This window comes from Tupaia chinensis, unplaced genomic scaffold (assembly GCF_000334495.1).
Source record: "Tupaia chinensis unplaced genomic scaffold, TupChi_1.0 Scaffold000604_1, whole genome shotgun sequence".
Lineage (NCBI taxonomy): Eukaryota > Metazoa > Chordata > Mammalia > Scandentia > Tupaiidae > Tupaia > Tupaia belangeri.
Window position 1 is genome coordinate 2,586,032 of NW_006160122.1, and position 10,966 is coordinate 2,596,997.

Genomic DNA, 10,966 nt, shown 5'->3' on the forward strand with positions numbered 1-10,966 from the left:
AAAAAAAAAAAAGAGAAAAACTATTCGTCCCATAAAAAAAAAAAATGGATATTTGAAAAAAAAAAAAAAACAGTATCTGGGGGCTGGATGGAGGTGTAGCAGTAAAAACCAGACAGCCTCTGAAGCCATCCCAAACAAGTTCCCAGTTTGTGTTCAGAGACCTCCCTGAATACACCAGGCAGGGTACATGCCCATGACCTGAGGCTGGCCTGGGGGTGGATCGCAATATGGGGTTGCTGTCTCTCTACCTCTCTCACTCATGGAACAAAAAAATTAATAAACTTTTTTTTTTTTTGGGGGGGGGCGGTTTTTGCTATAGGGTGCGTGCACTCACCAGAAAGAGAGAAACAGAGAGAGAGAAAGCGAGAAATCGACCCCCCAGGGGGGATAGCAATGCTACAATCCCTTCTCCTCCATTCTCCTCTCAGGTCTTCGGCATGCACAGCAACACACACACCTGGCATGAGTTTAAGCAACCGGGTCTGGGACTCGAACTGTGGTCGACTATGTGGGAGTCCAGACATAGCCATTATGCCAACTGCTGGTCCCAATAAACTTATTTTTAAAAAACCCACAAACAACAGTGAATCACGCACTAATACAAGAAAGAAGAAAGACATATTCTAGTCTGTCTGGAAATTGGACAAATTAAATTTGGCTGTGATTAATAAAATTAAGAATAAAACTATTCTAATGACCTTAAAAAGCTTGCTCAGAAAGCACAATATTTGCTTCCTGTGTTTATGTGTGTTGATAAAATTACAAGTGAAATCAGGATCCGCTGTGCTGGCACAACTGCTAAGATGCTGTGTTCTGCAGGCTGGGCCTCCATGGAAGGCCAGGGTTCGATTCCCATTCCATCCCCAAAGCAGGGCGTGCATGGTGGCATGCAACTAACTCAGGGAGGCTGAGGCGAGAAGTCTGCTGAGGCTCAAGGCTGGTCTGAGCAATAAGCAAGACCTTGTCCAGGCCACTGTGGTACAGCAGTTAACCCAAGTGCCCTGCAAGGCTGGAAGTCATACGGCCAACTGTAGGTTCAGAGCCCTGGGACAGCTTGAAAGCATTCAGGCTGCCACGTGTGCTGGCACCCAGGATCCTGAGGAACTGGAGGGTGGAAGAAAGGGAATTATGATATGACAAAATCCTATCAAGACTTTTCTCCCTTTCTCTTTTGTGCATGCATGTGATTATATATTAATTTAAAAAAAGAAAAAAAGGCTGGACAAGGTAGTACATCTGTAATTTCATCCAGCTAAAATTGTAAGACTCTGTCTTTTTTCTTTCCTAAGAGAGATTTTTTGCTATAAGGCAAGTGCTCGCCGGAGAGACAGAAAGACAGAAAGCAAGAAATCACCCCCCCCCCAGGAAAAATGACCACACCACAATCCTTTCTCCTCCAGTCTCCTCTTGGGATTTTGGACATGTATGTACATGTGCCTGGCATGAGTTTTAAGCCGCCAGGTCCAAGACTTGAACCGCAGTCAACTACATGGGAGTCCAGTGACATAACCATACACCATCTGCTGGTCCCAAGATCCTACGATATTTTTTAAAAAGTCAAATTAAACTATAATAAAGCACATTAGGTTAGCAGGTAGTGTGGTGGTGAAGCCACTGGTTCCCACATGGCCCACAGTGCAGCAAGAGAGGTGGTCCCTGCAGTTTTGAACTCATATCAGGTGCAAGTTCATACGAGCCCAAAATCCTGAGAATGGAGGAAAAGGGATTGAGGTGTGGCTGTCCTCTGTGGGGAGTGACTTCTCATTTTACCTCTCTGTCTCTCTCTGGTGAGTACATGCATCCTATGGCAAAGAAAAAAATTTTTTAATCATATAGCACGCATGGACTGTATTTAAAATAGTGAGATAATAGACATTTTTCTTTTTGACATTTTATAATGTATATCTTTTAGAATGTATCTTATACTGAAAATAAATTTTACAATTAAATTTGATTTTTAAATTATAAAAAAAGTTGGTTATAAAATTTTGTCTTAAACAAAAAGCAAATGTTCTACTCATCTTTTTTTTTTTAATTAGGTATAGAGACCAAGAGACTTCATTAAATAATAAACAGTTAATATATTTCTTTTTTTTTTTTTTTGGAGAGATTTTCACTGTAGGGCACGTGCGCTCGCCAGACAGACAGAGAGAGACATAGAGACAGAAAGCGAGAAATCACCCCCCAGGGGGGATGGTCACGCCGCAATCCCTTCTCCTCCATTCTCCTCTCGGGATCTTGGGCCCGCACGCACACGCGCCCGGCGTGAGTTTTAAGCCACCGGGTCCGGGACGTGAACCGCAGTCGACTAAGTGGGAGTCCAGCGACATAGCCATTACGCTAACTGCTGGTTCCCAATATATTTCATTTTTGAGCCAGCAGGTGACATGGTGGGTGAGGTGCTGGATTCCCACATGTCTGACCACAGTTCAAGTCCCAGACCCAGTGGTTTAAAAATGACAAAAGGGCTGGCAGGTAGTGTGGTGGTTAAGGGCACTGGACTCTCACATGGTTGATTGCATTTAAAGTCTTGGACCTAGCAGATTGCTTTCTCACACCCCCACCCCACTCTGTCCCTCTCTGATCAAATCAAATTAAAATAAATAAATAAATAAAGTAAAATCATTCTTTTTTAAAAAATGACAATATGTAAGTGTTTAGAAAATATATATATATGTGTACGTGTGTGTCTAATTTTCAATACAGAAAGAATTAAAACAAAGGAGAGCATGTAACCAGAAAAATGAAATAGGAATATAGAAGCAGCAGACAGGAAAGGAGCAGGTAAGACAAACACATTCTTCTGCTCTGAGGCAGCTGAAGAAGATACTGACAAAAGGCAGAGACCAAGGTGACAGGCAAGATCAGAGCAGGGGCCCCCAGTCCCGGGGCCATGGACCATTACAGGACTGTGACCTACTGGGAAGTGAGTGCACAGCAGGGGAGCAGCAGGCCAGCTGTGGGGCTTCATCTGTGTTTGCAGCCACTCCCCATCGTTCACACTACCATCAGCTCAGCAAACACTTGAGATTCTCAAGAGGAGCCCTCAGATGGGACCGTCTAATTCAGGAAAAGAAGCTTAGGGCTCCCACCGATTCTGTATTATGGTGAGTTGAATAATTATTTCATTATAAATTATAATGTAATAATAACAGAAATAAAGAGTAACAAAATGTACCATGCTTGAATCCTCCCGAAACCAGTCCCACAATCCCAGTCTGGAGAAATCGTCTCCCACCAAACTGATCCCTAATGCCAGATAGGTTGGGGACTGCAGGTTAGAGGCTGAAAGAGGAGCCTCAGGTAGAGCAGAGAGGAGGGACAGAAGGCACAGGTATTAAAAAACAAAAGCAATGTTTGAGAACCTGAAAGCGCCTTGGGAGTTCTGATGTTAAGACTTGAGAAATCAGGGCTTTCAGTGGGTACAGATGATGTTAATTAGCTTTAAATGCCACTAATTCGCCTAAGTTTTCCTTCATCCTCTGGCCTACTACACAAAATCACTTTTTTTCTGGCTTTCAAAATTTCTGCATAGAATTTGGTGAGTTTACATACAGAAAGAGCTCCTATTTTAGAAACTTACATGTATGGGTCAAATTTGTGTATGCACAGGTCCTTCCAACAACCAAAACACCAACTGCTTAGTTTCTTTGCTCTCTGAATGACTAGGAATTCCTCACTTGGGGTCAGCAGGTGGCATGATGGCTAAGGCGCTGGATCCCCTATGACTGACCACAGTTTGAGTCCCAGACCCGGCTACTTGAAAATCAAGCTGGGTGTGTATGTGTACCCAAAATCCCAAGAGGAAAATGGAAGAGAAGAAACTGTGGCATGGCCATGCCCCCAAGGGGGTGAGTTCTCATTTTCCTTCTCTCTGTAGAGGACACACAACCTATGGCAAAAACATTAATTTAAAAAAAAATAAAATCCCTCACTCCACAAATCTAAGGTTAAATTAGGAACCAGCACTTTATTATTCAGACCACTTTCAATGAATCAATCTAGGGGCTGGCAGGTGGCATGGTAGCTAAGGGCACTAGACTCTCACATGGCCAACATGGTTTGAGTCCTGGACTTGGCAACTTGCTTTCTCACTTTCCCTCTCTCTCTCTGTGTGTGCCTCTCTGGTCAAATTAGAAAATGAGTAAAATAATTATTTATAAATGAATCAATCTAGTTTTCTGATCTAGCCAAGACTCTGCAATGTTAAGGCACGGTACAAACTCCCCAGAAAATATGAGAAATTTCAGTGATGAGTCGGTCAGCACGTCACCTTTTCCACTGCCCTCAGCCCTCCTCTCTGAAGAACGGAGACCCAGCAGCCCATTTACAGAGAAATCACGATCCCAGTGGAAGCCTGCGGTCAGAACAACTCCACTTCATAGAGCACTTGCCTGGAACCTCAGAAACTAGTCTCCTCAACAAACTGAGCTGGTAGTTTTCCATTGTTCGAGATCTTGCAGATGTATGTATGTAACTTACCCATATATACAAGACACGTCAATCACAACATCAATCATGTCACAGCAAAGCTCATAAGACTGCATATCCACAGGGGAGCTGTCTGTTGCGATGTAGATTTTGCTGACAACATCGAAGAGAAAAGCTTTTTCAATACCTGAATTCTTGGAGAAACAAAATTGGGGTAGGGTTCAGATCTTTCTTTTGTCAGAAATCACAATTTGTAACTTATCAAAGATCTTGAATTAATACTGAATAGCAGCAAGGTGATTTTCAATTATACTATCCAAAACCAAAAAAAAAAAAATAGTACTTGTTTGAGAGACACTTCAACCATCCAAAAAATAAATGCAAATTATTTCTCTGCTCTAATTTTCTGACATAACTGCACAAATCAAACATTTTTCTTCTTCCTCTTATGAGTTATTTTTTTAACAAAGAATTATTTATTTTATTGTTTTAGTTTTCAATTTGCTATAGGACACATGCACTCACCAGAGACAGAGAGAAAAGAAGTGTGTGAGAGGGAGAGTGACAAAACAAGCCACCAGGTCTGGGACTCTAACTGCAGTCGGCCATGTGGGAGTCTAGCACCTTAACCACCACGCCACCTGCTTGCCCTACATGAGATATTGTCTAAGATATCACCAAAAATGAAACCAAAACAATTGTCCAAAATTAAAGCTGTTCCACAGTTTCAGAAATTTTTTCTTGTTATTATAATCAATCTCTGATCTGAATGACTGCCACCAGAAAGGTTTTATGTGACAATTAGAACATAAAAGAATCACAGTTTGACATTAACACCTAGCATGAACCAAAAGCCTGAAAGAATCAGAGTGGGGCTCACCACACACTGAATCCTTTCAAAGTAATGTATGGAAAATATAATAGCTAAATGCTAATTTTATTACAAGCTATCTTCTTTTAAGCTGAATCCTCAAAATAAGAGTGTAAAACAGGATACTAAGATTACAGTTAGCAAGGAAAGGAAAAGAGCGAGTTTTTCTTTTTCTTTTTTTTGTTCTGTTCTTTTTTTTTGGAGAGGTTTTTGCTATAGGGTGTGTACGCTCGCCAGAAAGACAAAGACAGATAGAAAGCGAGAAATCATCCCCCAGGGGGGATGGCCACACTGCAATCCCTTCTCCTCCATTCTCCTCTCGAGATCTTGGGCACGCACGCACACGCGCCTGGCCTGAGTTTAAGCCACCAGGGCTGGAACGCGAACCATGGTGGACTACGTGGGAGTCCAGCGACGTAGCCATTATGCTAACTGCTGGTCCCAAGAGCAAGTTTTTCAATTGACCTCAGTAACAGAATAAACGGAGTCACATCGCCCAAATCCAAATACAGGCTTTTCCAGTTATTATCTTCCTTCAGAAACAGACAGCAAAAAGCATGAGAAGCATGAGAAGTGCTGGCTCCATGGCCTGGTGGGTAAAGCAGCCGGATTTCATATAGCCAACCATGCAGTTCAAGTCCAGGACCCGGAGACTTGAAAACCACGTCAGGCAAGTGTGGATGCATGCCCAAAAGCCTGATGGGATGGGAAAACAGAAAAGGGATTGTGGTGTGACCAACCTCATGGGGGAGGGGCCAGGTGTGCTTCCTCCCAAACCTTCCCTCTCTGTGTCCCTCTCTAGGAAGTGCATGCACCCTCTGGCAAGTTTAAAAAAATAAAAAAGCACAAGAGTTTTCACCAGTGTATTTTAAAGATGAAAAGGGTGACTACAAAGAAAAGAATTTAGAAAATAATTCCAGCCTTATTTTCTGCTATTATTTATGTTACATGTTAAGTGTATCATTAGTCTTTAATCTTGATTTAGACTAATTCACATTATATTTTGGAGAATGTGATAACACAAATATATTCAACAATAATGGAATCAAAAGTCATAATAAATTAAATAGTTCACTTACTGATATAAAGATATTTAATAGATTTTCCAAAGTCGGCAGTTGTGGAATGAGTTTCTGCACCACCTTACTAAAAGCTTCAAATATTGAATGGTCATAGATACTAGTCAAATAAAAGCTGAAAAATATAACACGGTTTAATTATTTTGAAAAATACCTTAAGTTCAGTGACAACTATAACACATAAAATTTGAAGTTTCTTATATATTGAATTTTAGTACGTTCAAATAAACACACTCTTTAACTAACACCCCCTGCATTCAAGATGACAAGTGCAGGCCCCCAGCTGTGGCTGTCAGTCTCTTTACTGAACCTAGGTGGAGGGTAATGGAGGTGCAACTTAGGAAAGCATTCTTGGGTGTAGAAACTTGAACATCAAGTCTTTGATTTATTAGCCACATAAATAAGATAAAAATCAAGATTAACAACCAAGAGCAAACAGGAGATAGAATAGTTCATAAATAAGAAAATTCAGGTCTCCATTTACACGTCACTTCCTCAAAGACTTCTTTCCTCACTGCCCTACCTAAAATAACACTTCCGTATACCCAATGTTTTTCACCCCTCACCCCCATAATTTTTCTTCATAAACTTGGAATTTCTAGTTCTTTGAGCTGTGTCATTCATCAGAATGTAAGCTCCGTGAGGAAGGAGACCCCGTCCGCCTTGCTCACAGCTGCAAGCCTGCTGCCCTGAACAGAGCGCGTAAGTACTTGTTGAGTAAAGAAATGAATATTAACAGGAGTCTGGAGGCTAAAGGGGCATACAGTGGAGAAATAACACATAGATGTAACAAAATACGTATCTGACAAAGAGGAAAGCCTTTAACAAGGTAGACACCGTGAACAATTTGACCTGCTTTTTCACTCAGGGATTGCATTCATTACAGACACATGCATGACACATTCAGATGCACAGGGTACATCAGAGATGCTGCACACCACTGCACATGCAGCGTTTATGCAATGTAAATATATCTTCAAGGACCTGAGGAACCTAGCCCTAGACAGGGGGGCTCCACTTTCAATCTGAACACACTGGACCAGGTAAGGCTGAGAGTCCACAACAGTAGAGAGAAAGAACATTTCAGTGTTTCCTTTAGGCAAAAAGGCTGAGAGAGCAAGAGGATCCTGCAGAGACTGAGTTTGGAGGTGGATGGGGGCAAGGAGAAGCTTCAAGGAACAGGGCATGTTAGTAAACTGAGTTCCTGAAAACTGTAAGCAAATACCGCTTCATCCAAAAGTCTGCTGGTACCAAATAAAAGTTTGATGCAAAATTCTACTCAAGTTAAGAAAGGCTAAGATCCTACAGGATACTAGAGGGGAAATGGTTTATACCACTACAGTGGGATGACCTGGAAAGGGACACAGGCACAAGAAAACCAGAAGGATCCCCATGGGCGGTGGGGAACCCAGGGCAAGCAAGACTTAAAACCCAGGTGAAAACTAAGAGTGGACTCACAAAATTAAAACTGAGAAATTTTATGGGGAAGTGTTTTCACTTTCTTTAAACATAGATGAATTTTTAAACATTAATTACTTCTAAATTTCTTAAAATTTAACCCAGGCAAGGTAGGGGTCAATGAGACTTTTCTACATGGTTCCCAAGAAGAGTAACTGAATGATATTGGAGCCTGAAGCCCTGAGAACGTTAGGGATAGGAACGGGGGAAGTGGCTTGAGCCTGTAAGGACGTCACTGTAACAGACAAGGAATAGGTAAATCACTGCTGTCTCTCTCCTCTGCTCCCCCCTACATTGTATATAATCAAAAGAACACTTTCTTGGGCATTTAATACTCATTTCCACCTAATATCACCAAAATAATATAATATATAGAAATATATTTCTCATATACTTTCAGAATGCAAACACGCAAGTCATTAATTCTATCTATCAACTATAATCCCACCTAATTTCTTAATAATATTTAACTACAGGGGCCGGCAAGTGGCGTGGTGGTTAAAGGCAATGGACGCTTACATGGCCAACCATGGTTTGAGTGTCGGACCTAGCAACCTGCTTTCTCACTTTCTTTCTCCTTCTCTCTCTCTCTCGCTCTGTACCTCTCTGGTCAAAATTAAAATAAATAAAGTTAAATAAAATGAATTTTTTTTGTAGCTTTTTTGGGGGGAGAGGTTTTTGTTATAGGGCCTGTGTGCTCACCAGAAAGACAGAGAGAGAGAGACAGAAAGTGAGAAATCACCCACCAGGGGGGATGTCCACACCACAATCCCTTCTCCTCTGTCCTCCTCTTGGGATCTTGGGCATGCATGCACACACGCCCGGGATGCGTTTAAGCCACTGGGTCCAGGACTCCAACCACCGTTGACTATATGGGAGTCCAGCGACATGGCCATTACACCATCTGATGATCCCCCGAAAAAAAATTGTTTTTTAAAAAAGCATTTAAAAAAAATTTTAATAAACCAACTTTTTTTTTTTTTTTTTTAGAGGTTTTTGCTATAGGGAACGCGTGCTTGCTGGGGAGAGAGAAATCAAGAAATCACTTCCCAGAGGGAATGGCCATGCTGCAATTCCTTCTCCATTCTCCTCTAGGGATTTTGGACATACACACACACACCTGGTGTGAGTTTTAAGCCACCAGATCCAGGACTCACACCATGTTCAACTATGTGGGAGTCCAGCAATGTAACCATTACGCGATCTGCTGGTCCCTAAACCAGCAGTTTTTTTTCTATTTAACAGCAGCCCTAGGCTAATTTATAGGCTAAACATACCTAACCCAAACTTCAGTTTCATAAAAGTATAAGGTGTTTTTAAAAACTAAAATATGTTACATTCAGTCCAGACTTGAAAGGGTACCCCCTTTAAAAGTTTCTTTCTACTGAAAAATATACTGCCAAGACTCAAGCCAAAGACTTTTTTTTCCAATTTGCCAAGGGCACATACACACTTTAGAGGGGGCGGGGGGAAGCGAGAAAGCACCCTCCATGGAAGATGGTCACTCCTCAGGCCCTTCTCCATTTCTTCTCTCAGGATTCTGGGCATGCACACACACCACCAGCATGTTTTTGAAGCTGCTGCGTCTGGGAGTTAAACTGTGCAGTCAGACATCGCGATCCAGCCACCTCAACTGCCATGCCACTCACTGACCAGTCCTCAAGTGTAAGACTTCCTCAACAGAAATGGCGGGTCATCCTCACAGAGGCAAGCAGGGCAGGGGAAGTGGGAATGGACATTAAAACAGTAACAAAAGGGGGGAAATCTCAAAGCAGGTTTATGCCACGAGAAAACAGTCGGACTCCACTCTTGAGATGGAATTTGTGAAAGCGCCAGTGGAAACACTTCACGTGACTTTAATTTCCAAGAAAATGCAAAAAGAAAAGTAACTTCTCAGCAACAGCAGCGTGAAATTCAACAAGGAAGTGATAGAAAACATTAGATTTGGGAAAGTAACAGAAAGCTACAGTGTTGACAGCGATGGAAATACAATTGACACGTTTTTTCAGGGCTCATATCGAACACATATGCTGTTACCTAAGGTGGAGTTTCTCTAGCCCGGCATCTGCAAGGTCATCATTGGCCCTTTGGTGAATGTCCCTCTGTGTTTCTATTTTGTGATCATCAGACAGACCATCAACTTTGTGAATAAACACCTCAAAATTCATGTCCGGGTTAACTTTGTAGGCTTTAGAAACAGTGATGTGAAGTCTTGTTAGAGCCTCCATGTAGTCATCCTGGAAGAATAAAATACTTTCTAAAAAGAAATCTCACAAAAGTAATGAGTTAAGAAAGCCTCAAACCACCTCTTTCCCCAACCACATAAAACACATCACCCCTGATTAATCATAAATTGTCAAACATTTAATTACAGTAACTTATACCACAAGATATCATCTCAATTTATTAAGGTTAAAAAATTCTATTACAAAGCTAATGCTGATCATTTTTTTAAAGAATTACTTCATTTAATTTTTATTTATTATTATTATTTAATTTGACCAGAGAAAAAGACATGAAGAGGGAGGGAAAGTGAAAAAGTAAGCCTCCAGGTCTAGGACTCAAACCACTGTTGGCCATGTAGGAGTCTGGCACCCTAACCGCCATGCCATCTGCTGGCCCCAATATTGGTAAGGTCCAATATTGGTAATACACACAGAGAAAAAATAAAATGTACATTTTTACCCCAATATAATTTATACACACAACACACATATATATAAATATACAAATAATCATGATTTTAACATCCTGTGTAAATTGTTTCTCAAGCTACTGGGTCCAGAATTTAAACTGTGGAGTAAGCTATGTGAGATCCAGCACTTTAACCACCACACCATCGGCTGGCCCATCCCAACAGAATTTTTTTTTAAAGATTTATTTTGTTTTTAATTTGATCAGAGAGAGAAAGAGAAGACAAGCCGCCAGGTCCAGGACTCAAACAACTGTCAGCCATGTGGGAGTCTAACACCCTTAACTACCATACCACCTGCCGGCCTCAACCCAAAATATATTTTTTTTCCTTTGGGAGAAGTTTTTGCTATAGGGCGTGTGTGCTCGTCAGACAGAGAGAGAGAGAGAGACAAAGAGATAGAAAGCGAGAAATCACCCCCCAGGAGGGATGGCC

The 10,966-nt window shown here is 41.5% G+C and overlaps 1 protein-coding gene across 1 annotated transcript in view; it reads right to left on the bottom strand.

Annotated features, from left to right (window-relative positions):
• Positions 1-10,966, bottom strand: part of RRAGC (Ras related GTP binding C) — a gene marked incomplete at its 5' end in the record, with an annotated part of 20,964 nt that overhangs the window by 7,999 nt on the left and 1,999 nt on the right. Inside the window, 3 exon segments of the mRNA XM_014591629.2 lie at positions 4,483-4,625; positions 6,382-6,496; positions 9,877-10,076. Coding sequence (XP_014447115.1) covers positions 4,483-4,625; positions 6,382-6,496; positions 9,877-10,076 — 458 coding nt within the window.